Below are 27,397 nucleotides of genomic sequence, written 5' to 3' on the forward strand. Positions count from 1 at the left end.
TGGCAAATGTGTGGTGGCTGGGTGGAGATTAAATAGGTAGGTGATAAGGTGCACGTGAGGAATAATCTAGAAGGGGGTGTGGCTAGTGAACAAAGAGTATGGATGGGACAAGATGGTGAGGAAGGGAGTGCACAAAGTAGAGTGATGTAAAAGACAAAGATATGTGAACAGGTGCCAAGAGTGTGAGTAAGCGGGAACACAAAGCAGACTGGAACAAAGTGTGAGAGCAAAGTGTGAGAGCAGGGCACAAAGCACAGACAGATGTGAGAGGGATGAGAACAGAGCAGATGCAGGGCGTGGAGTGAAACAGAGAACTCCAGGGGGCATGAGGAAAACCAGGGAACTATGAACAGAACATAATATAACTGGAAGCAGGCATGAGCACTGATCGGAAACATAAATACTAGAGCAAAACAAGGTGACAAATGAACTACAAGAAAAAACAAACTACAAGAAAATAAAAAGCAAAACTGGAAAAGTAAGCATAACTGATAACAAAACAAACAAGTGATAACCTAATAAAACTAAAAGAGCATAAGAGATAAATACTGAAACTAAACAGAAGCCGACTAAGAAAACAAGGTGGCAAAACAAACCATAAAAAAGCAGAGACAAAATACTAACAGAAAACAAAACCTGACATTAAGCACAAGAAATGTTACAAATAAGAGAAACTAAATAACCAAGTGATGAATTAATGAACAATAAAAAACAACTGACTAAACAAAACTAGAACAGAACGAAAGGCCAAAGTAAAAAGTAGCAAAAAACAAAGCAACAAATCAAAACAGAACAGAGAACAATCACATGATGAAAATAAAATAACTAGTACATCAAGACTGGGGCATGTGAAGGGGAAAAAAGAAAGAGGGAAAACCCAAATCAAACCCCAGATCTGGCCGAAATTGTGACAGTAACACTGAAGCCACTAAACAGTCACTGTTCATAAAAGGCTTAGCACAGGATTCTTCAGAGGCTTGGAAATAATATTCTCTTCTTAGGAAATAAGGTTCACAGTTCATAAATTGTGTCCACAGTTTATCAATTGTATCCAAAGGTCAGAGGTCAAGTACCGCATGTGTGACACAGTTCCAATTAAGCAGGACTTAAACAGCTGGGCTCAATACAGTTTGATATCAGAGTTAATGCAGTTCTTAGGAAGAGTTCTTGGAAAAGTTCTTAATCATAGCACAGTCACAGACAGGAACGAGTGGAATCCCACTAAGACGAGGAGGAACTTAACTGGCGTGAAGCAGATCCGCGCTCTGAGCTGAAAGCCGAGGAGTTCCAAGGTGACTTACTGTGCTGGGATCCAGGGTCCTTGATCCAGGGCAGTGTGGGAGCCACTCAGGAAAGCGTCTGGAACACCAGGAAAGACAGTTCGCTCTAATACAGGAATTAGAAAGTTGGCCAGGTTACCTGAAGTTTAGCTGCGGGAAGCTCCAACATCTTAAGCGCATGGGAGCGGCAGGTAGATGCAGTCAAGGTCACAGAGAGGCAGTCAGGCTTGATCCTCCTGGAAACGGTCTGGATCTTGGAAGAGTCTGTGAAGAACCAGGCCTCAGGGATCTCAAGCAATCTCAAGGAACATACAATGCAAACCGCAACGCAAGTATCTGACAACTACTGAACAGAAAGTCAGGGTTTAAGTAGTCTATCAATCATCAGTCACATATGTGATCCAGGTGTAAAAAATAACAGAGGGTACCATCTGGTGGAGAAACTAACACATGACACTGGTAAAAAGACTAGTTAAAACTAGGATCCAGGGGAAATCCTGACACGTTCCTTTTAGTGGAGCAGATATGACTTTTGGTCAGAATTGTTCATGTGGTGATACAAGCATCAGATTTGACATGAATGTGCTTCATAAATCAGTGTTTGAGAAAAAAGTGCTGGCCGCTTGAAAATCCAATATGGCGGCCAATCACTTTTCAATATGATTGGAGCATTTTTAAATTTTGACCCCTGTGTAATTCGTCATTTGACCCCTACCTGGCCGCCTTATTGGATTTTCAAGCGGTCAGCACTTTTTTCTCAAACACTGATTTATGAAGAACATTCATGCCAAATCTGAAGCATGTATCACCATGTGAAGGATTGTTTCAGTTATCTGCTGCACTATGAAAGTTATTGAATATTTGAAGGAAAATGACAATGAACAGACTGTCACAGACCTGATCATGAAAATGGAGTACTGTGATGACAAGTGTGATGCGTATGGATTCACTGACATGAAAAATGAATTCAAAAAACTTTGAAGAGGAAACTGCCATCACAGAAACTGAAGGCAAAACAAATGTAGTCACTCTGAAAAGTACAACATTCCAGATATTGCATGATTTTCACATAAAATCAAAGGAAGAATCTTTTGACGAGAAATGTGAAATAATAAAAACAGCTGCCAAACTCATCAAGAATGATATCAAAGAAATTAAGCAACCACGAGACGATTACTGAGCCTCCAGCACAAAGCAAACCACAGAAGACAACTTGAGTGACCTCCCAGAGCAGAGGGATATGTTCAAAGACTATGTGCACCATCAAACTGGAGGAACAAACACAGAGAACCTGAACCAGAAAATATAATGTTCATATCATATATTCATGTGATGTATATATGTATTCCATGTCATGTATACTTTCAGCTTTAAGAGAGAAAATAAATTTATGTGAACACCAACTTTGAATTTATTCTGTGTGCCTTAATAATTATATACCTAATGTGTATAACTTTGCATCACTGTTTAACTTCGCTTCAACAGTGACGAAACGTTCAAGACTTTCGTATTATACATAAAAAATAAGAAATTAAAATAATAATTATACATAAAAAAAAATCCAAAATAACTGAAAATTATACAAAAAATAGCTTATAATGAAAGATATGTATTTTCTTAGATGAAATCACTCTGGTATAAAAGTATTTTCTGTTTTAATTCATCGCTACATGTTTAATTTGATGCAATAAAATGAGATTTAAAAGGATGGCGGGTGGGTGTCTGAGACAGTTTAAAAAAATGTTTGCATACTTTTGATATGTTTGTAGTGCTTGAAATTTTGCACAAGATGCAACAATCGGGAAAACTATTGATTAAATAGAAATCGTTGGTTTGAGCCCCATTTTGCAATATATTTACTGGACTAAAAGACACATCGAGAGGATTTAGTACTGCTATAACGGACTGATGCAGAAGGTGGCACCAATGCAACAATAAGGATGCCGGTGTTGTGCCTGGCTGCCGTTAAATGCCAAAGAAGAAGAAGAAGAAGAAGAAGAAGAAGAAGAAAAAGAGGAGGAAGAAGCGTTAGTTTACTTTTCAAATAAACCTCTTCTTTTCTCAGCACTGTAAACGGTTTCTCACAGGACGCTCCTGTGAGAAACCGTTTACAATCTTGAGAAAGGAAGAGGTTGTTTTGAAAAGTAAGAGCGTAGGGGGCGTAGCTTCAGTTCGCCGACGAGCGTCATGAGACGAGCGTCATGAGACAGGTGTCGACTCTCAGAGTGTGACAGCTGCTTCATCTCTCTGCCTTCCTGCGGTGACAGCAGCCTTTCCTCTCCGTTCCCGGTCGGCGGACTCTGGCGTCGCTCCGCTCCATCTTCCCGTGGACTCATGGAGGAACGTTCGGAGCCTCTGCCCACGCTCAGCCCGGCCGTGCCCCTCTACGTGACTCAGGGCCTGACGGTGGTCTACACGGTCTTTTACTCGCTGCTCTTCATCTTCATCTACACCCAGCTGTGGCTCGTCCTGCGTTACCGACACAAGCGCTTCAGCTACCAGACCGTGTTCCTGTTCTTGTGCCTGCTGTGGTCGGCCCTCCGAACCCTGCTCTTCTCCTTCTACTTCAACAACTTTGCTACGGCCAACACTTTGGGTCCCTTTGCCTTCTGGCTGCTGTACTGTTTGCCGGTGTGTCTGCAGTTCTTCAGCCTGTGTCTGCTCAACCTTTACTTCACTCAGGTGAGTGTGGAGTCCCAGCGGCGGCTCCAGGGGGGCCCGAGCCAGCGCGGGTGGTCTACAGGGCCACCATGCTAGCTTCACCGTGGTTTCCTGTTTCCAGCTAATTTGTTTATTATTATTATTTTTATACTGTGTGAGCTGTTATTAGAGGAAGTTGCTTCGTGCATAGTTTCATTTCATGCTGGTACAACTTCTTCTTCTTCTTTTTTTTTTTTAAGTGTTGATTTTTTTTTCTTTTGAATATTTATGAGTGAAACTCCCTGAGGGAGCTTAACCAATTCTCAAAGGCATTCATCTGGCAGCGCCCCGATGTTCGTTTTTCACTCAGTGATAAAATTCTCGAACTCGGTGCAAATACATACAATTTGGTCACTTTTAAAAGCTGTGAAATGAACCATTATCCATTAAATTGACTTTATTGATGACTCCAGCCCCAACTTGGTGAATACATCTCATTGAACAAGCCAGACAGAATACAGAACCATCTGATTTCAGTTGAAAAGCACACAGCCCGAGCGCATTTTCACTCAGGGGCCAGTCGCACATGTGTGCGAAAGTACAAATTCTCACCTAATTTTCATTGGAAGTGGCATATACCCAACTGCGAGAATATCAATCAATCAATCAATTTTTTTATATAGCGCCAAATCACAACAAACAGTTGCCCCAAGGCGCTTTATATTGTAAGGCAAGGCCATACAATAATTATGTAAAACCCCAACGGTCAAAACGACCCCCTGTGAGCAAGCACTTGGCTACAGTGGGAAGGAAAAACTCCCTTTTAACAGGAAGAAACCTCCAGCAGAACCAGGCTCAGGGAGGGGCAGTCTTCTGCTGGGACTGGTTGGGGCTGAGGGAGAGAACCAGGAAAAAGACATGCTGTGGAGGGGAGCAGAGATCGATCACTAATGATTAAATGCAGAGTGGAGAATAGTTGCTTCCATTCACCTAAATGTACTATGTTGTGAAGATGGAATTTCATACATTTATATAAAAATTCTTCCCATAATACTTTATCTTCCTATTTGATCTTTCTGCCAATAAATATAGATATTTTTTCTGTCTATACATGTAATAAGATAGAAATCTGATGTATTAAAAATGAGATGGTTAAAAGTGTAGCCCCTTTCAGTTCTTTGAACCATTAAATGTATAACAAAAAATACTTTGTTTGGCATGCTATAAATTTGTTCCTTAGTTTTCATATAAACGGTTCATAATCTTACATCACTGAAATGATCAAAATACACCTGATCTGGAAACAAGATTTTTACCCATGTGGATTAAAATGCACTTATTTTAACCCTTGAACAGCAAATTTAGTTGGCCTCAGCATCATGGATATGAAGAACGTCTGTAAACTTTCAGTTGCAACTGAAGTGCTAAAAATAATAATAAATAAATAAATTAAAGCATAAAGAAAATGACAGATACAGATAGTAAACAGGCAACCAGAGACTGTGTTGTGAAGTAAGGATACAATCTGGACATATTTCACACATGATTTAATGAACAGCTGGACGGGTGAGGGCTCAGTCACACTGGGGTTACGATCAGCATGTTACAGGTTCAAGACAAAATGTCCCATTTGTGCGTACCTCATTCTCTCGATTATTCCATTAAAAATGGGTGACGGCAGTGCGTTGTGAGCTGAAAGTCAGTCTCAGAGCATATCGTGAACATGTTCAAAATATGCTTGGTGACTCCAAAATGTGGCGACTGATTTTACAGAACCATATCAGTGGTCACAGAGGTGTGTGTGTGGGTGTGTGTGTGCTGGTGACTGTCACTATTATTTGGGTGAGTGTGGGGGGAGTGTAACAGTTTTCAGTTTTACTGCATACTGTACGCATGACCATCCTGCCACAGTCATGTGAATTTCTGAACAAAAGGAAGACCGTCTTAGAAATTTGTGCCTCATACGTACAACCATCCCACGACAATGGCACCATCACCATACTTATGTTGTGCCACAGTGTCTTTGTGACATCACGAAACAATCTTATATATATATGACTGCAACTCTATTTATTGCCAAAATATTGGCAGCTGTGTTCTTGAGGGGCGGTGATGGAGACTGTCGGCAACTCTCCCAAATCGCAGACAGTCTTATTTATGTCTGTGTGACTGGGGCTTAAGAAAACACTCACACAGGTCTGCTGTGTCAGATGTCAATAGGAACTTGAGTTGCAGTTACAATCATTTTACTTGATTTAAGTCAGAGGGGACGCTTAGTTTGAAATTCCATTGAATGCATCATAAACATCACTTACATCTTCTGCATCTCATGGAGTGAACTCACTGTATTTGCTATGTAATCCTCCCAAAATAAATACTTTTAATAAATACAAGCTACAGCTAATAAATACAATTAGCTGTAATTTAATATCTGTCACAGAAATAAAGGTACTGTATTATTATGACATTTCAACGCACAGCAAATTTTGTCAATCAAAGGGGACTCCACCTTTAAGGACTATGTTATTAAACTATTAGACATACAGTCCTGCTCAGAATTACTGACACCCCTATATTTTAACTACATATTTTAAAATACGTTCAGAAATGAATGCAAACAAACCAATTGTGCAATCAGAATATATTCATGTTCAAAGGTATTGAACAGAAACAAACAATAAAACAAAATGCCAGTTCCCTTTAGGCAAGTCACAAGATGAACACATGAGCATTTGCAAGTCACTGATTCACTGCACTGAATTATTAAGAAATACAAACTGTTTGACACTGTATGGCGAATCTGTTTGGAGGGGGCAGTTCTCAGAAACAGAATGATCCCGGAACAATGGCAGTTCTGAGGGAAGCTATCAAGACCCTATGTCAACTTTGAAAGAGTTATGGCATAGTTCAAAAATAATGAAGCCTAACTGCTGATTTGCATTGCATTTGTCATGAACAAACCGTTATGTTATTTAACACCATCCAGATTTATCTGTGAGTGCCTATAATCTCTGACAGGTACTGAAAATTTCCTGAAAAAATTCAGCATGGTTCCAGAGATATGCATGAACTTTACCCCAAAAATAGCACTTTTTTTCATCAATTTTGTGTGACATTAATATTTAGCATTATCATTTAAAGTTGAATGTTAAAGAAATAACCTTGTATTTTGTCAGTTTGTTTGTGCTTCATACTAACACACAGTAATACATTTTTGTAAAGGTAGAAATGTCATTTCCTAGGAAAAAACATGTTTCTAAAGCAAGGTAAACCTGTTGCAAACGTAATGCTGAGAATAAGTCCTTGATTTATTTGTGTCCAAACCTTAGCTATATCTCCTACTCTGCTTCAATAGAATAATTATATTACTCAATAATACCAGGAAGTAGTGGACAGAATTTCTTTGTTTCAGGCTTTTGCAGACTAAAGAAGATACCTCCAACTGTTGTTGCAAGCGTTACACACATAATGATATATATGCACTGATAATTTCTAGCAATGACTGAACTGAGGCCAATAGAAATATTGAAACTCTGATATATAGCATACCTAAAATAACATTTCACAAAAAAGACCACTTTTAAATTTTGATGGTTATGTCACACTTTGGCTTCATTATTTTTGAACTAGGCCTTATAGGCTTCAGCGGCTGTGATTGGAGAAACTTGTCGGTTGCATCACCAGTAGCAGCTTCATGTTGGAGTGGGACAGAGGAAGATTTTTAGACAAGAAAATATCTAGATCCAGGCTTCAGTCTCACATGTGCCTTCTGTCAAACTGTAGTTGAAGTGTCATGTTTTCTTTTTAAGAAAGTGCCACTCCACCACTATAAAAGGGTGCCAGTAATTCTGAGCATGACTCGTATATGTCTGTGAAAAGAGGAATGGTGAAAGAGACTACACTGATGTTCTCTCCAACCAACTTATGAGCAATTTAGTGAGATGATTCGCAGTCAAAGAAAACTGCAAAGAACAAAGAAACAAAACAGACAGGTGGAGTTTCAGAAAGTGGCCTCTAAGTATTAATAACAATAAAATTAGCTATAACAGCATGAAAATCAAACAAAAAATTTAAATGGACAACATAAAATTAGGGAAAAAAGTAAGAGAAAGGAAGGCAGAGAATGAAATTTCAGAAAACATTTAAAAATGACCATTGTGTTTGGAGTTGTTAACTGTTGCAACCTTTGTGTTTCCACAGTATTAATTCTTATTTTTATGGTCTTATTTATCCCTGAATATTCAGAGCAAGTACTTTGACTACATTCATACAACATCTTTCGACAGGGTTTGAGGACTGTAATTGAGTTTTACTTCTAAAACGTTATCAATAAATAATCAGGAAATAGCAGTTTAGTTCTCAGATTAATACATTTTTCTGTGTAGTAACACTGTCTCTATCACGCCTGCTCCTAATTCATCATCCAATACCCATCCAGCAGGTGGCAGACATGTCTGCGGAGTATTACACAGGAAGGACAAAGCAGCTTTTCGGATTGGTCTTGTGCATGAAAGTTTAAGAGATGTGAAAGTGGTTGTTACATACATACACTCATACTGTTGGACAGCATGTCTCATGGCCATATCCTTGGTCTATTTGATAACTTCATATCTCCTCTGGGACACCATGATGGATACTGTTCTTTGCTTACCACGCTACACAGACAAAACACAATTTTGATTTGACACATACGGATATGCAGCGCGAGCAGCCACTAAATGTCAAATGTGACATTTTTCAACCAATCACTTAACTTTACTGATCCACGTGTAGGGTAATGGCCCGCCTTGGTGCGGAGTCAAGGGCAGGCGGAAGACGTAGGTAGAGCGCAGGGTGAGGGCAGCTTGCAGGCTGTCATAGCAACTCTCTGTTCAAAGAACTCCTCCTTCTGTCGGACAGCTTCCCTGAGGCACCTAAGACCTTCAGTCTATAGCTCCCTGCTGCAGTTTCAGCAATAGAAGCTTTGAACATTGCCCATTCTGGTTCAGTGCTCCCAACCTCTACAGGGATGCTAGAAAAGCTCCACCAGAGGTGTGAGTTGAAGACCTGTAGGACAGTGGGCTCCTCCAGATGTTCCCAGTTCACCCGAACTATCCGTCTGGGCTTACCAGGACTGTCCAAAGTCCTCCTCCATCCTCTGATCCAGCTCACTACCAGATGGTGATCAGTTGACAGCTCTGCCCCTCTCTTCACTCGAGTGTTCAGAACATGCGGCCTCAGATTAGCTGATCACAAAATCGATAATCGACCTTTGGCCTAGAGTGCTCTGGTACCATGTACACTTATGAGCATCCTTATGTTCGAACATATGTTTGTTATGGACAGCCCATGACTTGCACACAAGTCCAATAACAAACAACCACTCGGGTTTAGATCAGGTAGGACGTTCCTCCCAATCACTGGACTTGCTTATCTATGCATTTATTCACTCATTACATTTTACATTTTATAAGGTGCACACCGAGGCTTTTCCACAGACTTGGAAGATGCAAAAAAAAGTTTTTTTTTAAAGGCCAACTCTTGATTTGTTTGTGCTTGTGGAACTCAAACTCCTGTGAGTTTTAAACATTTCAAATTGTGCCCTTTTTGCCCAGTACTCAGGTGACAGCTGCTGTGAGATCAAGGGTCAAGTTTCATACAAAGAATTTGACTTATTTTCTAACAGTATGCTTTTTTGGTCACATTTAGTTCTGAAGGCTCACCTCCCCCTCACTCATATGCACTTACTGCTTATGACGCACAAACAAGGTCACCATTTCACAATAAAACCGCATGATTAGTTTACAGCACATCATCTGACACCAAAATGTCCTTTTCAGAATTTCAATCAATCAATTCAATCAATTTTTTTATATAGCGCCAAATCACAACAAACAGTTGCCCCAAGGCGCTTTCAACCTGCAGCACAAATATTTGCATAATTTATTTGTCTCTTTCAGAAGTTTTAATACAACAGCAAATCTTTATTATCTGCAAGGAGAAAGTGGAATCTTTCAACTCCCATTAGAAACAGGGCTCATCTTTTTCCATTACAGGACTTCCTGTTAAACACGGTGCTGCCAGTCTAACACACTCCCACTCAGAGCATTGTACAAACTGCCAGCACTGAGTCACTGACTCATCATCTTATGTCATCAAAACATCAAATAGCTTCTCTTTCAATGCTTATTTTTAGCAGAGTCCTCCCGTACCGATCTAGGTCACGGCTGCAGCTCCCCCCGCTGTACAATCTGAACACTTTGCTTTTCTAGGAGTACAGCCATGTTTTAAAAGAGCGTCATGCATTTTAGTGATGTCATTTATTTTCTGTTGGCAGGTTGTTTTCAAGGCAAAGTCCAAATATGCACCAGAACTTCTGAGATACAGGTAAGAAAACTTGGAGCCATAACTGCATTTGAGGAAACCAGCAGTTTATTGAACACATGTCCACCTGCAGGCTACCGCTGTACCTGCTCTTCCTGTTCGTCAGCCTGCTGTTTTTGGTGGTGAACCTTGTTTGCGCCCTGCTAGTGAGGATGACTGCAGCGCAAGTCCACACCGTGGTGTTGGTGAGGGTGACCATCAACGACACGCTGTTTGTCCTGTGTGCCATCTCACTCTCCTTTTGTCTGTACAAGATCGCCAAGATGTCACTGGCCAATATCTACCTGGAGTCAAAGGTGACACATGCAGATAAACGCAGAGACCACAGGCATTTCACGCTGTGCAGAGCACGCTTTAATATAGATGCAATTCTGTAATTTATGCTCTGCTTTCATAGCAGCATGGTTTTTATTGCTAAAGATCTGTGCATGTGCCGCTCGAAGACCGGCGTGGTTTGATAAACAGAAACAAGCTCAGCCAGCTGTGTTCAGACATTAAAGAGCTACTCGTCCCCAGAGCAGAGCTGGAAAACGTGCAGGCAGGAGGTCCGGGACCAGGATTGAGAATCACTCCTTACTACAGGGTTTAAAAAAGAAAGAAAATTTTAAAAAATGCAAATGACAGAATTTTATAAAGATGAAGGTCATAGTCAAGTCTCATCTGTATTTTTATGCAAGGCACCCCCACCCACCCACCCACCAGACACACACACACACACTTCTTGTTAGTTTCATAACCTTTTTACATTTTTAACTTAACTAAAATAAAAATATTTATCTGTCTTAGATGGCAGCTACAGTGGGGTAAAAAAGTATTTAGTCAGTCCCTGATTGTGCAAGTTCTCCTACTTAGAAAGATGAGAGAGGTCTGTAATTTTCATCATGGGTACACTTCAACTATGAGAGACAAAATGATAAAAAAAATTCCAGGAAATCACATTGTAGGATTTTTAAAGAATTTATTTGTAAATTATGGTGGAAAATAAGTATTTGGTCAATAACAAAAGGTTTGCACACACTGTAGCTCGTATTTTGGCCCATTTCTCCATGTAGATCTGCTCTAGAGCAGTGATGTTTTGGGGCTGTCGCTGGGTAACACGGACTTTCAACTCCCTCAACAAATTTTCTACGGGGTTGAGGTCTGGAAACAGGCTTGGCCACTCCAGGACCTTGAAATGCTTTTTACGGAGCCACTCCTTTGTTACTCGAGCGGTGTGTTTGGGATCATTGTCATGCTGGAAGACCCAGCCATGTTGCATCTTCAATGCTCTCACTGATGGAAGAAAGTTTTGGCTTAAAATCTCACGATACATGGCCCCGTTCATTCTTCCCTTAAAACGGATCAGTTGTCCTGTCCCCTTTGCAGAAAACAGCCCTAAAGCATGATGTTTCCACCCCCATGCTTCACAGTAGGGATGGTGTTCTTGGAATGCAACTCAGCATTTCTTCCTCCAAACACGATGAGTTGAGTTTTTACCAAAAAGTTCTATATTGGTTTCATCTGTCCACATGATACTCGAGTCCCTCTCTGCGTAGTGTGTAGCCTTTGTTACTTTGGTCCCAGCTCTCTGCAGGTCATTCATCAGGTCTCTCTGTGTAGTTCTGGGATTTTTGTTCACCGTTCATGATCGTTTTGACCCCACGGGATGAGATCTTGTGTGGAGCCCCAGATCGAGGGAGATTATCAATGGTCTTGTCTTTCATTTTCTTACAATTGCTCTTACAGTTGATTTATTCACACCAATCTGCTTGACTACTGTAGATTCACTCTTCCCAGCCTGGTACACATCTACAATTTTCTTCCTGGTGTCCTTTGACAGCTCTTTGGTCTTGGCCATGGTTGAGTTTGGAGTCTGACTGTTTGAGGCTGTGGATAGATGTCTTTTATACAGATAATGAATTCCAACAGATGCCATTAATTCAGGTAACAGGTGGAGGACGGAAGAGCTTCTTAAAGAAGTTACAAGTCTGTGAGAGCCAGAACTCTTGCTTGTTTGTGAGTGACCAAATACTTATTTTCCACCATAATTTACAAATAAATTCTTTAAAAATCCTACAGTGTGATTTCCTGGAATTTTTTTTTCTCATTTTGTCTCTCATAGTTGAAGTGTACCCATGTTGAAAATTACAGACCTCTCTCATCTTTCTAAGTAGAACTTGCACAATCAGGGACTGACTAAATACTTTACCCCCCCTGTCTTTTACAAAAAAAAAATGTATTGTGTGATTGCCAGGGTATTATAATCACTCATGGTTGTCTCTACTTGTATTGTTACTTTGGTTAGTGTCTCCAGAACGTTTGGGACAGATTGATCACAGGTCAAAAATTGAGGTTAGGGGAACGGTACAGTATGTTTTTTTAATTTAACCACTCAAATTGCGCAGGGGACGTCTGTGTGCCAGGCGATGCTGATCGGCGTCACGGTCATCGTCCTGTACACTACCAGAGCCTGTTACAACCTGGTGGTCCTGGCGCTGTCCAACAAGAGAATCAGCTCCTTTGACTACGACTGGTACAACGTGTCAGATCAGGTAAGCCACATACAACCCCTGGCAATAATTATGGAATCACCGGCCTCGGAGGATGTTCATTCAGTTGTTTAATTCTGTAGAAAAAAAGCAGATCACAGACATGACACAAAACTAAAGTCATTTCAAATGGCAACTATCTGGCTTTAAGAAACACTATAAGAAATCAGGAAAAAATTGTGGCAGTCAGTAACGGTTACTTTTTTAGACCAAGCAGAGGGAAAAAAATATGGAATCACTCAATTGAGGAATAAATTATGGAATCACCCTGTAAATTTTCATCCCCAAAACTAACACCTGCATCAAATCAGATCTGCTCGTTAGTCTGCATCTAAAAAAAGGAGTGATCACACCTTGGAGAGCTGTTGCACCAAGTGGACTGACATGAATCATGGCTCCAACACGAGAGATGTCAATTGAAACAAAGGAGAGGATTATCAAACTCTTAAGAGGCTAAATCATCACGCAATGTTGCAAAAGATGTTGGTTGTTCACAGTCAGTTGTGTCTAAACTCTGGACCAAATACAAACAACATGGGAAGGTTGTTAAAGGCAAACATACTGGTAGACCAAGGAAGACATCAAAGCATCACGACAGAAAACTTAAAGCAGTATGTCTCAAAAATCAAAAATGCACAACAAAACAAGTGAGGAACGAATGGGAGGAAACTGGAGTCAACGTCTGTGACCGAACTGTAAGAAACCGCCTAAAGGAAATGGGATTTACATACAGAAAAGCTAAACGAAAGCCATCATTAACACCTAAACAGAAAAAAACAAGGTTACAATGGGCTAAGGAAAAGCAATCGTGGACTGTGGATGACTGGATGAAAGTCATATTCAGTGATGAATCTCGAATCTGCATTGGGCAAGGTGATGATGCTGGAACTTTTGTTTGGTGCCGTTCCAATGAGATTTATAAAGATGACTGCCTGAAGAGAACATGTAAATTTCCACAGTCACTGATGATATGGGACTGCATGTCAGGTAAAGGCACTGGGGAGATGGCTGTCATTACATCATCAATAAATGCACAAGTTTACGTTGATATTTTGGACACTTTTCTTATCCCATCAATTGAAAGGATGTTTGGGGATGATATCATTTCTCAAGATGATAATGCATCTTGCCATAGAGCAAAAACTGTGAAAACATTCCTTGCAAAAAGACACATAGGGTCAATGTCATGGCCTGCAAATAGTCCGGGTCTTAATCCAATTGAAAATCTTTGGTTGAAGTTGAAGAAAATGGTCCATGACAAGGCTCCAACCTGCAAAGCTTATCTGGCAACAGCAATCAGAGAAAGTTGGAGCCAGATTGATGAAGAGTACTGTTTGTCACTCATTAAGTCCATGCCTCAGAGACTGCAAACTGTTATAAAAGCCAGAGGTGGTGCAACAAAATACTAGTGATGTGTTGGAGCGTTCTTTTGTTTTTCATGATTCCATAATTTTTTCCTCAGAACTGAGTGATTCCATTTTTTTTTTTTTCCCTCTGCTTGGTCTAAAAAAGTAACCATTACTGACTGCCACAATTTTTTTCCTGATTTCTTAGTGTTTCTTAAAGCCAGAAATTTGCCATTTGAAATGACTTTACTTTTCTGTCATGTCTGTGATCTGCTTTTTTCTACAAAATTAAACAACTGAATGAACATCCTCCGAGGCCGGTGATTCCATAATTTTTGCCAGGGGTTGTACACTCGGTGTGCTTCAAGTCAAAAGTTCTGAAAGGAAAAAGCTGAAAGTTTTGTTACTGTGTGCTGTTATACGGGGATAAATCGAACCCCTAACCCCCATAGGCAGATTTGCAGTCCACTCTGGGTGACACTGGATACGTAGTCTTTGGGGTGATCCTGTTTGTGTGGGAGCTGCTTCCGACGTCTCTGGTGGTTTTCTTCTTCAGAGTGCGGCAGCCAATCCATGACCAGGTGAGTCATCCACTCTCCTGTTTTGTATAAGTACATCATGACAGTGTCAAAGGTTTAGGTCATGTCAGCCGTTGAGGATATCTTCCCCCAATGGCAGATGCAGTTTCTTGTTGGTCAGGTTGGTGGGGAAGGAGGGGGTGTGATACCATTATTTAGTGGCAGGGTGACATTTGAAAATATGCATTTCAAAGGTGGGGGGGGGGAGAAGATGGATCAATGGTTAGGGCGCTGAACTTCTGTGTAGAAAGTTGCCAGTTTTGTCCTGGCATCCCCTGCTTCCTGCCCAGCAGTAAAAGAGGTACCTGACTGACAGGTGGGAGAACTTTTTACCAGGGCTTTGAACCAAAGTTTTTTTCCCAACTGGTTCATTTTGAACAGAAACTGTATTTTAACATCTCCGATTTTGGGTTCCACCCCAAAATTGACGTTCCAGAACTGGTTACAACAAAAAAATATTGTTCCCGAACCGGTTAATAATTTTCCATGTCAGCTGTGGGACATTGAAAACACTGTATATGCCAGATCTGTATGTGGTGCTGTAATGCTCCCAAGAAAAACAGAGAACACAAGAGCATACTGTAGCAAGCAGCAGAAGCTAGAACTTTTCAAAACGGGACACAGTAAAATAAAGCCTTTTAAGAGAGAGGGTCCACAATAATCACATGAAATAGGCTTATTGTGTATTTTTGATTGCAAATTCAGGATATTCAACACGTTGGATTGTCTTGATCCGATATCACAGTGCGTGTGGTGTCTTCCAACCACAAATGAGCACACAGCCTGCTGGATGTGACGTGCAGCCAATCAGAAAGCGAGGCGACGGACGCACAGATCGAAATCTAAAATCAAAACAGCTGTTATGGCATACCAGAAAGTCCGGTGGTCACACTGTCTCCACTCCTTTTCTTTTTGTATCGTTTTTCTTTTTCCTGTGTTGTAAATAGTCCACAAACTAATAGAACAGCGCTTGCGCCACATCAACGTGAGGCTGATGCATGGGCTGACGTCAGCATCTCGGCCACCAAACAATCAGGCTATGAGAGAGAGGCCAGTATCTGGCCCAATTCAGGGCCATTCTCGGGCTATGTTCGGGCTATGTTCGTGTGTGGTGTTGTCCTTACAGTGTGGCTGCACACCGCACGAACACACTGTACGACCATCACTGTTAGAGCTTTGACTTTTTTTTTTTTTTATCTCCACGTGTGTGGTCCATCAGGTTTTGGAAACCTACAGATAATTTTTAAAATCCTGCCACGTGAACCAGGCTTTACAGGAAACAGGTGAAACTGTTACAAATTCAGTAAAATCTAAAAAGCATAAGAACAGAAAAACTACATGGCAAACAGCAAATAATAGTCAAGCTCATTTTTAATTCTGCTTCACTTGCAGTGAACATTGCACCGTCATCCTTCAGTCTCATTTACATCAGGCACTTGTTCAATTCGTTTGACAAAGAATCAAACTGATTTTAATTTTGCCGTACCGGTCTAATTTGGGGGGATACAACTGGAGCTGTATGTGGCGTGGAGATGCTATTAGAGCAGTGCAAAGAATATCTCACGTTTACTATGAAAAATGAGGCCATAGCAAACTTGATCAGTCAGAATAGTTGGAGGGGCAAGAAGCTCAGGTTGAAAGCAGGATTTTGAATGGCAAAGGTCATGTAGGTCTACTAACATCCTTGGAAGGGGACTACAGCCCCATCAAGCTCTTTAATCGAGCGCCCACACTTATCCCAGTGAGAACGATCTTCTGCTTTTTGCTTTTAGGGGCTTCCGGGTTACATATTTTCTTCTCGGGCTTATTTCTTCGACAACCCACGGCGTTATGACAGCGATGACAACCTGGCTTGGACCATAATCCCTCAGAACATCCAAGCGAGGTAATAAAAGCACATCATCCACACCTGAAGCACGTTGTAAGAATGAAAAATCTGAGTGTTTAAAGGATGTTTTTATTTTGTCAGTTTGCCAGTTGACAGTTATGAGTGGGAGGTCCAACGCAGCAACACATGCCTTCTCCCACCTCCTCTGGAGGAGCTCAGCTATACCGCTGAAGCTCACAATGGCTCCTGCTGACCTGCGGACTTTTTATTTACTTATTCTTCTTGTTGAACCGAGGCACATAGGAATGAAAGTTGCTCAGATAAAAATTAATTTTGCCAGTATGTGACGGCCCACACACGGGACGTTAATTTGCACACAGCTAATTTTGACTGCTCTTAAGCAATTTTAATTGTATTCTTTTTACTGTATATTGTGTAATATATTTCACAGCCCTTGTAATATGTACTGTATTTTTGTGTTTATGGACATACTTTTTCATACAAATGTTTGTATATATGAGATAAAAAGTTTTGTTGTGAAAAATGTAGTTCATTTTCTCAGCACAGAGGGGCATACCACACACACACACACACACACACACACACACACACACACACACACACACACACACACACACACACACACACACACACACACACACACACACACACACACACACACACACACACACACACACACACACACACACACACACAAAGCTGCTCATTGTTGAATATTTCCATCTGTTCATTCCCCTGCTGCCAGCCTCCCTGAACGTTCCAGAAAACTTCACTTCTTTATTAAACTGAAAATACATTGAAATTTGTTGTATTTACATATAACTTTAACCAGTCACAGGCAGAGAATCATTTAAGAAATGCAAAATAAAATCACACCTCTGCCAAGGCCAGAAAAGCTTGAAATTCAATGTTTAGGTCAGACCCAAAACCAGACACATACAGTTTTTCTAACAAGTTACTCAACAACCAGTGTAATGTATTACTGTGAATTATCAATGCATACTGCACAATACAAAATCAGATTCTGTGGCCCTGATACAGTTGTCAGTTTTTCCTGGGTGACAACACAGATCTGAATGTAGGAATGTGAACAGCGAGTGGACTCTGAGGACAAGGCCCACCCTTCACGACAGCATGTGGTCAATCGTAAAAATCTAAAGTTTCATTAGTTGTGTAATATGGCACGACTTCAGTTACCGGCTGTAAGAGGTTGCAGCCAGTGCACGCGTACCCATTTTATTAATAGACGTTTGCAAAGAGGAATGTAATCTGCAAGTACTGTACACATGATATACTATGGATTTTTTGCAGTATTTTATACTTAATAGAAGACTGCAGTATATATATATATATAACCCTGTACATCTCAGATCTTTGCAGTGACAATTTAGATACTGGCTTTCAACCATGATTGAGGATAAACTGGTAAATTGGCGACTTGATTCTGTTAAAGCACACGTATAACCTTATGTAGAAAAATGGGAGTGCCAAAGATGAAGACCCACCCACCCCACTCCCCACATAAAAGTAGTAAATAGAGCATGAAAATATTTGTTGCACTTTCTTACTGAAAAGTTTAGCTCTATCAAGAATAATAGCCATTATCTTCCACAGCCCTCTGATGCAGTTAATAAAAGCTGAATTGGTTGTGGAACATCCAAAAATCAAACCAGTTTCCCCTTTCAGTAATAAGTTACAAATAGTGAACTTATTTCCCATCCTATGCGATTTATTAGTCTTGCAAAAAGAGGTCTCCTGTAGAGGGCAGTATAAAACTACATAAATATCAAGGTGACTGGTGCCAATTCCAAAATATGCTGTTTATCTAGTGGACAGGAGTTACAGTGCATCCAATCTGTTGCAAGCAGAATTTTGAGGGGGGGAAATGAATTTATTCCATTTTGGAATAAGGCTGTAACATAAAATATTAAGTGAAGTGCTGTGAATACTTTCCAGATGCACTGTAGTCAACATGTCATGAAAACTCCACTGTGTTGCAAAAGAACTAAAACAGATACATTTCTGCCTTAAAAAGAATGTTTTTTTTTATTATTTAGATCATTCTTCAAATTACTGCAAACAAGCATGACTTGGCATACAGTATCTAATAAGAGCTGATTCACAGAGAAACGTGTTAGCATGTGGAGCATGTGCAGAACACTGTACCTTGAAGAAAATACTAGGGTGGGGCTGGGGGAAATAAATTTACTGAGAAGCATCCTTCTGGCATGATATGATTTTCTGAAAGTCAGCTGTAATAACAGTTTTCTTGACCATAAAAGTGTGAGAAAAAAAAATTAAAATCCCTTTAAGTACTGTGACTTCCGAGGTCTTACAGGGCTGCACAGGATTGCTGAAAATGGAAAGAAATCACTGTGTATTTGTTTGTTTTGTTTTGTTGTGTTTTTTGAAGAAAAATTTGCCCACTCTTGCAAAGTGATGTAAAATGCAAATGCATGGTCTCCACAGGCTACTTTCTTGGGGCGCTGCACCTCACAGCTGTCTGCAGAGGGGCCTCAGCTGGCATCTAAAGGTTTGTCCAGGTCTACCTTTAGGCCTTTCTCTCCATTTCCTGGATGTGCAGAGAAGAGGGAAAGTGACAGACTTTTGTACTGCAGCACAAAGAAAACATTCTGAACCTGAACAATAGGACTGTGCTGCGTGCACATCAAAACTGACCTGTTAAGTACTTCTCTTTCGCTCTGGCTCGCTCCTCCGCGTCAAAATACCACACGGTAATGGCATACCTGTAGAAACAAAATTCCCAACATCACTGCACAACAGGTCACCAGTGTGCTGAGTGAGATAACAGGTGTGAGATAATGACCTCGTGGCGTAGGCTGGCTGAACCTCATGAGGGTTTCGTCTGTCCGACCAGAACAACAGCAGACGGTCAAATTTGGGCTCAATGTCTGCAAACTGGGCCTTTCCCTCTGGGAAAATTCGAAGAACGCCGCCATGTTCCTGAAAGAGGATGACAAAGGCAATTGACCCGTCACAGACACGAATCAGGACAAAGCAAAGGAAGCTTTAGGAAAAGATCAGTAAGTCAAGTCTCGGGTGACAAATACCACATTTTGTAGCTTGATTCCCATCACGGCCACATGCGCAAACAAGAAAATGTTCCCCCCAAACCTGCATGTGTTACATTTATTATGTACGATAGAGGATGCCCTTAAATTCATCTGTAGTGCGTGTGGCTGGCTCAAATGTAAACATGAGATATCAGCATTAAGGAAAAGGCTTGTCCAGGACAGGCTTCAGAGGAAAGCAGACGATAGGAAGCAGCCGCAGGGGTCGGCCTTCCTGTACACGGATAGGAAGAATAACCCACAGGAAAACTGTGCTGGCTGGATAAAGAACCTGCAGAGTTAAGGAGCAGATTGCTGTGAATGTGCCGCTTGAACTGTCACACTGCTGATACGATAGGCCCCTCTCTTCACACGCAAGGCAGCAGAGCTACATGGGGGTGCTCCCTTTGTGGGAGAAGGGATGCTATTCCCATTTGTAGTATTTTGAATGAGGGGAATACCGGTGGCGTGAAAACTGAATACAACACAATAGGGTCAAAGGAGACCAGAGTTATGGTGTTTCCAGAACACAAAAAAGCTCAGGAAGAGCCGCCTCTTTGTCAATGGCCTGACTGTGACGAGATTCAAACCAAGTTCATTCTGGGTGCAGGCCTTAAAAAAAAGAAAAAAAAAACACCACCCCAATGATGGCTAAGGTCTGCTGGTCTGTCTGTTTAGATTTTCTTTTTGAAAAGCAGCATTCCTTCTTAATTACTATCATGTTACAGCACCCCAACACCACGGCAGTGTTTTTATTTTCATACAGTTTAACAAGGCCATGCACTCCTGCGGATTCTTCCAAACTGCTGATTTGGTAGCACAGCTTTTCAAAAACCCATTTACAGGTAATGTGTGGCACCGAATGTGAGCAGGCCGCATGCAGCCGTACGACACCGCAAATACAAATTACATTTACTTGATTAAGACTGTTTCAGTCCACAATAAATATGTATGTCACAAAATCCACTGAATTACAGCTGATTGACTGATTTCAGTTGACGTGTACTGTTTGAGCTGTACTCTGGTCTAATATGAACCAGATGAGCAGCACAAAGTGCAATAATGTTACAGTATTATGGGGCTATTCACCATTCCTTCCAGTTTAATCATGAATAGCAAATTGGGGCATGTTTTGAAGCATCATAGTAACTTCTTGACCCAGCTTTTCTCAATCTTGAACAGACTTTGTATACGTGGTAGTTACAACCGTCATCAGCACCAGAGCCATTTTTGCACTTTTTTGGACCATGGGGTTCGTAGTAGGACGGTGCCATGTGGAATTGGCCTGCTAGGTTTATTAATCAGGCATTTATGTTGTTATTATGGTTATGTACTTGTATAATACAAATGTAATGGGACCGGTTATATTTCAGGACAATGATTGATTTTGTATCAACTGAACTGATATCAAGTAACTGCACATGCAATCCAAAGACAGGCCCACTTTTAAAATGGGAAAGGTATAATACTTCATCCTAACCAGAGGAAACACCCCAACAACAGTGAGAGGTGTGTGACATGTGGTACGTTGCTAAGCACTGCTGCTAGATTCTTGACTAAAGCCAGATTTAATCACACTACACTGCTTCTGGCTTCTTTCGCTGGCTCCCTGTGATTGTAAGGGCTGACTTTAAGGTTTTATTGATGACATAAGGCTCTAAATGGGCATGCACCTCCATAGCTTGCAGAAACTGTTAAAACGTATGTGCCTTCTTGTGCCATGCGGTCACATGATGAAGGCTTGCTGTGCACTCCCAGGGTAATAAAGAAGTAAGCAGATTTTATATCGTTTGTCTACTGCACTCCTCTTTTGGGGAACAGTTTGCCTGCTGATATTAGAAAGTCCACTTCACTTGAATGCTTTCAAGACCATCTTAAAACTTGTTTATTTTTTCCTGTTTATTCTATTTTGACTGTATTTGCTGTATGTATGTTTATTTGCATTCAACATTTAATATGAATTATTCTTTTATCGTTCAGCTGGCTGTGGCAGATAAACTGTTATTTTATAGATTTCGGGATGGACTGGTTGACTGCCTGGGTGGTTCCCATCCAGTTTCCAAGGTACAGTAGTGTTCAGAATAATAGTAGTGCTATGTGACTAAAAAGATTAATCCAGGTTTTGAGTATATTTCTTATTGTTACATGGGAAACAAGGTACCAGTAGATTCAGTAGATTCTCACAAATCCAATAAGACCAAGCATTCATGATATGCACACTCTTAAGGCTATGAAATTGGGCTATCAGTAAAAAAGTTTGTGGAACAAACAGGTGTGAATCAGGTGTCCCCTATTTAAGGATGAAGCCAGCACCTGTTGAACATGCTTTTCTCTTTGAAAGCCTGAGGAAAATGGGACGTTCAAGACATTGTTCAGAAGAACAGCGTAGTTTGATTAAAAAGTTGACTGGAGAGGAAAAAAACTTATATGCAGGTGAAAAAAATTATAGGCTGTTCATCTACAATGATCTCCAATGCGTTAAAATGGACAAAAAACCCAGAGATGCGTGGAAGAAAATGGAAAACAACCATCAAAATGGATAGAAGAATAACCAGAATGGCAAAGGCTCACCCATTGATCAGCTCCAGGATGATCAAAGACAGTCTGGAGTTACTTGTGCTGTGACAGTTAGAAGACGCCTGTGTGAAGCTAATTTATTTGCAAGAATCCCCCGCAAAGTCCCTCTGTTAAATAAAAGACATGTGCAGAAGAGGTCACAATTCGCCAAAAAACACATCAACTGGCCTAAAGAGAAATGGAGGAATATTTTGTGGACTGATGAGAGTAAAATTGTTCTTTTTGGGTCCAAGGGCTGCAGACAGTTAGTGAGACGACCCCCAAACTCTGAATTCATGCCACAGTTCACAGTGAAGACAGTGAAGCATGGTGGTGCAAGCATCATGATATGGGCATGTTTCTCCTACTATGGTGTTGGGCCTATATATCGCATACCAGGGATCATGGACCAGTTTGGATATGTCAAAATATTTGAAGAGGTTATGTTGCCTTATGCTGAAGAGGACATGCCCTTGAAATGGGTGTTTCAACAAGACAATGACCCCAAGCACACTAGTAAATGAGCAAAATCTTGGTTCCAAACCAACAAAATTAATGCCTCGCAGATGTGAAGAAATCATGAAAAACTGTGGTTATACAACTAAATACTAGTTTAGTGATTCACAGGATTGCTAAAAAAGCAGTTTGAACATAGTTTTGAGTTTGTAGCGTCAACAGCAGATGCTACTATTATTGTGAACACCCCTTTTCTACTTTTTTGTACTAATAGCCCAATAGGCTATTTCATAGCCTTAAGAGTGTGCATATCATGAATGCTTGGTCTTGTTGGATTTGTGAGAATCTATTGAATCTGCTGGTACCTTGTTTCCCATGTAACAATAAGAAATATACTCAAAACCTGGATTAATCTTTTTAGTCACATAGCACTACTATTATTCTGAACACTACTGTAGTTCCAAGGTGTGGAAAAGCACGGCACCAGTGTATGCTCCCAGATTTGAGTCGTTTTTGTTTTGCTTTTGCTGTTTATGGATACAGAAATTTCATTTTATTGTTGTGGTTTGGGGCAGCGCAGTGGCTTAGTGGTTAGCACCGTTGCCTCACAGCGAGAAGGTCGTGGGTTCAAGTCCCATGGCCTTTCTGTGTGGAGTTTGCATGTTCTCCCCGTGTTTGCGTGGGTTTCCTCCGGGTGCTCCGGTTTCCTCCCACATCCAAAGACATGCGGGTTAGGTGGATTGGGATTTTTAAATTGTCCGTAGGTGTGTGTGTGTGTGTGTGTGTCTGTGTTTGTTTGTCTGTTTGTGGCCCTGCGACAGACTGGCGTCCTGTCCTGGGTGTACCCCGCCTCGCACTCTATGGCTGCTGGGATAGGCTCCAGCCCCCCGCCACCCTTAATTGGACTAAGTGGTAAAAGATGAATGAATGAATGAATGAATGTTGTGGTTTGCATTTTATAACATTTAACAATTTTGTAAATTTTTCTACTTAAAGTGCTATATAGGTAAATTATTACATATGATCCAATCTCAACATCAGTATTTCCTATCAAAGTACATTCTGACTAATTAGAATTTGTTTTATTAAACACAACTGTCAACCCGAATGCTTGTATTCTATATTAAAAACAATGACCTGCTATAGTCTCAATAACCACAGCACCATCGATGTATTCAACATCACCAAGCTATCAATACCTGCTAATTAGTGACAACAGCACCAACACCGAAATTACACAATACAAAATTTTACTCTGAGGAAAAACTGGGGCAGAAAAGTCTTAGATGATCTGTTAATACGATTAACCTCGCAGCAAGACAAATTATTTCAGATATTTAGAAAGAAATATTCAAAAAGACTGCCTGGATCCCAGCACCCACTGTCACTCAAAGCGATCCCACACTTAAATATTAATAACGTTATGGCTTTAAAGAGCTTAAACTGATTATCAATATAAAAATTCATCCACCGTGCAGTTGTTATAAATAGAGAAACTAGCCATAGAGACCATTTTTGAACCAGGCTGTAAATGTGCATTTCTGCTGTAAAGTTGGGCATTTTAACATTGGGGGTGTGTGTGTGGGTGTCAATAGGAACCGACCTGCTTTTGGAGTCAGCCTCAAGTGACCATTCAAGGAACTGCAGGTTTTGGCACTTCTGTGTTGGCTTCATTTTTATTTATTTATTTTTTGTTTTGTTTTAAATCACCACTGTAGTTGGCGCCATTTGCATTTACCACATATTTTATTATAATTAATGACACCTAGTGGTCAGAGTTCAAACATCAAAATCATCACTTCCTTCTTTGAAGTCAATACAACTACAACGCTGCACTTACTGGAATTGTTAAAAAGCCACATAAACAAAAATCTGGCATATTTATTTTGGAAAGCATCTACAATCACAAATCAGGAAAAGTTAGGATGGAATGGAAAATGCATAAATACTCCAGTGATTCTTACATTTACTTTGACTTCCATTTTACCACAGGCAGCATGAACCAAATATATTTCATGATTTGTGTGGTCAACATTTCAGTCCTTAACACACACACACACACACACACACACACACACACACACACACACACACACACACACACACACACACACACACACCACACACACACACACACACACACACACACACACACACACACACACACACACACACACACACACACCAAGTGAGGATGTTAAAACTTCTGCCACTTTGTCATGTTGCCATTCATTCTCACAACACTTAAGACATTTTGGCATTGAGGACACTCAGCATTTCAGGTGTTAATTTTGTCACCTTCTTCTTATAAAACATGTCAATGTGTGCAACAATATGGGGTCATTGCTGTTGCATTTTTCATTTCAAAGTTCCATACACAGTCTCTACTGGGGACACATCAGGACTGCAGGCAGGCTAGTCCAGTATCTGCACACCCTCTTATGTCATGTGTGCAGAATGTGGTTTTTGCTTCGTATCATTGAAAAATGCATGGATGTCCCTGGAAGAGATGTTATCTTTAAGACAGCATATGTTGCTCTAATATCTCAAAATATTTTTCTACATTAATGACTATAATGACATACCATGACAGACCCTGGCTCTTGGACTTGTGGCCGACAACGGTCTGGATGATCCTTTCGTCTTTGGTCCGGATCACACAGCGTCAATTACTTTTAATAAAGATCTGGAATACTGATTCGTCTGACAATAATATACATTACTTTCCACAGTCTGATGGTCCAACTCAGACACCGCTGAGCCCACGTCAGGCTTCTTTTTTTTTTGCATAGTAAAGTTTTAAGTGCTATGTGTGAATCTAACTCCATATTGTTGTGATTGACAAAGTTCCTAAAGTAACCCCTTGCCCGTGTGGTTAATCCACTATTAGCGAATAACTGTTCTTGATGGAGGCTGCATCTGAGGGACTGAAGCTCACAGATGTTCATTTTAGGTTTGAATCCTTGCTCTTTGCACAGTGACATTCCTCTAGATTCCTTGAATTGTTTAATGACATTACCCACTGTAGAGGGAGCAACATGCAAATCACTTCAAATCTTTAATTTTTTCATTTGTTGACAAACTCGAGATCCTCTGCCCATCTTTACTCCTCAAAGACTTTTTTTGTGGATACTGCCTTTGTACCAAATCATGATTACAATCACTTGCTGACATCACCAGTTTGAAATAAAATTTCATTTTTCCCCTCCTACCTCATTACTAGCCCTAAATAACCCCATTACACTCACTCAATTCTGAGGAATAAATTATGGAATCACCCTGTAAATTTTCATCCCCAAAACTAACACCTGCATCAAATCAGATCTGCTCGTTAGTCTGCATCTAAAAAGGAGTGATCACACCTTGGAGAGCTGTTGCACCAAGTGGACTGACATGAATCATGGCTCCAACACGAGAGATGTCAATTGAAACAAAGGAGAGGATTATCAAACTCTTAAAAGAGGGTAAATTGTCACGCAATGTTGCAAAAGATGTTGGTTGTTCACAGTCAGCTGTGTCTAAACTCTGGACCAAATACAAACAACATGGGAAGGTTGTTAAAGGCAAACATACTGGTAGACCAAGTAAGACATCAAAGCGTCAAGACAGAAAACTTAAAGCAATATGTCTCAAAAATCGAAAATGCACAACAAAACAAATGAGGAACGAATGGGAGGAAACTGGAGTCAACGTCTGTGACCGAACTGTAAGAAACCGCCTAAAGGAAATGGGATTTACATACAGAAAAGCTAAACGAAAGCCATCATTAACACCTAAACAGAAAAAAACAAGGTTACAATGGGCTAAGGAAAAGCAATCATGGACTGTGGATGACTGGATGAAAGTCATATTCAGTGATGAATCTCGAATCTGCATTGGGCAAGGTGATGATGCTGGAACTTTTGTTTGGTGCCGTTCCAATGAGATTCATAAAGATGACTGCCTGAAGAGAACATAAATTTCCACAGTCATTGATGATATGGGGCTGCATGTCAGGTAAAGGCACAAGTTTACGTTGATATTTTGGACACTTTTCTTATCCCATCAATTGAAAGGATGTTTGGGGATGATGAAATCATTTTTCAAGATGATAATGCATCTTGCCATAGAGCAAAAACTGTGAAAACATTCCTTGCAAAAAGACACATAGGGTCAATGTCATGGCCTGCAAATAGTCCGGATCTTAATCCAATTGAAAATCTTTGGTGGAAGTTGAAGAAAATGGTCCATGACAAGGCTCCAACCTGCAAAGCTGATCTGGCAACAGCAATCAGAGAAAGTTGGAGTCAGATTGATGAAGAGTACTGTTTGTCACTCATTAAGTCCATGCCTCAGAGACTGCAAGCTGTTATAAAAGCCAGAGGTGGTGCAACAAAATACTAGTGATGTGTTGGAGTGTTCTTTTGTTTTTCATGATTCCATAATTTTTTCCTCAGAATTGAGTGATTCCATATTTTTTTTCCCTCTGCTTGGTCTAAAAAAGTAACCGTTACTGACTGCCACAATTTTTTTCCTGATTTCTTATAGTGTTTCTTAAAGCCAGAAAGTTGCCATTTGAAATTACTTTAGTTTTGTTTCATGTCTGTGATCTGCTTTTTTTCTACAAAATTAAACAACTGAATGAACTCTGAGGCCTGTGATTCCATAATTTTTGCCAGGGGTTGTATAATTTTTTCCCAGCTCAGGACCATCTGGTCCCTAACTTTAAAAAGTTAGGAGCCAGTCAAAAT

The 27,397-nt window shown here is 40.5% G+C and overlaps 2 protein-coding genes and 1 long non-coding RNA gene across 3 annotated transcripts in view; 2 read left to right on the forward strand and 1 right to left on the reverse strand.

The window, feature by feature from the left end:
- The first annotated feature begins 3,279 nt into the window (after window positions 1–3,279).
- gpr137ba (G protein-coupled receptor 137Ba) lies at window positions 3,280–17,136 on the forward strand. The gene is made up of 7 exons (XM_034184312.1): window positions 3,280–3,962; window positions 10,237–10,286; window positions 10,357–10,579; window positions 12,668–12,814; window positions 14,610–14,738; window positions 16,508–16,620; window positions 16,705–17,136. The coding sequence occupies exons 1-7, from the start codon at window positions 3,615–3,617 to the stop codon at window positions 16,814–16,816; spliced, it is 1,122 nt and encodes a 373-aa protein (XP_034040203.1). The 5' UTR covers window positions 3,280–3,614; the 3' UTR covers window positions 16,817–17,136.
- Window positions 17,137–17,278: 142 nt separating this feature from the next.
- On the forward strand, window positions 17,279–18,319 carry LOC117522897. The gene is made up of 2 exons (XR_004564364.1): window positions 17,279–17,859; window positions 17,896–18,319. It is a non-coding gene; the product is annotated as an uncharacterized LOC117522897 (long non-coding RNA).
- Window positions 18,320–18,611: 292 nt separating this feature from the next.
- egln1a (egl-9 family hypoxia-inducible factor 1a) overlaps window positions 18,612–27,397 on the reverse strand; it is a 55,680-nt gene continuing 46,894 nt past the window's right edge. The window contains exons 3-5 of the mRNA XM_034184313.1: window positions 19,412–19,548; window positions 19,264–19,331; window positions 18,612–19,156 (exon numbers count right to left, since the gene is read on the reverse strand). Coding sequence (XP_034040204.1) covers window positions 19,101–19,156; window positions 19,264–19,331; window positions 19,412–19,548 — 261 coding nt within the window. The 3' untranslated portion in view covers window positions 18,612–19,100. The remainder of the gene's footprint in view (window positions 19,157–19,263; window positions 19,332–19,411; window positions 19,549–27,397) is intronic.

This window comes from Thalassophryne amazonica, chromosome 13, assembly GCF_902500255.1.
Source record: "Thalassophryne amazonica chromosome 13, fThaAma1.1, whole genome shotgun sequence".
Taxonomy (NCBI): domain Eukaryota; kingdom Metazoa; phylum Chordata; class Actinopteri; order Batrachoidiformes; family Batrachoididae; genus Thalassophryne; species Thalassophryne amazonica.

What these genes read in the sequence shown, in the direction of transcription:
- gpr137ba (XM_034184312.1), top strand. Translation starts at nt 3,615, where the DNA reads ATGGAGGAACGTTCGGAGCCTCTGCCCACGCTCAGCCCGGCCGTGCCC. An exon ending in ATATCTACCTGGAGTCAAAG is followed by an intron (nt 10,580 to 12,667) that starts GTGACACATGCA and finishes CAAATTGCGCAG; the next exon opens with GGGACGTCTGTGTGCCAGGC. An exon ending in GGCAGCCAATCCATGACCAG is followed by an intron (nt 14,739 to 16,507) that starts GTGAGTCATCCA and finishes TTTTGCTTTTAG; the next exon opens with GGGCTTCCGGGTTACATATT.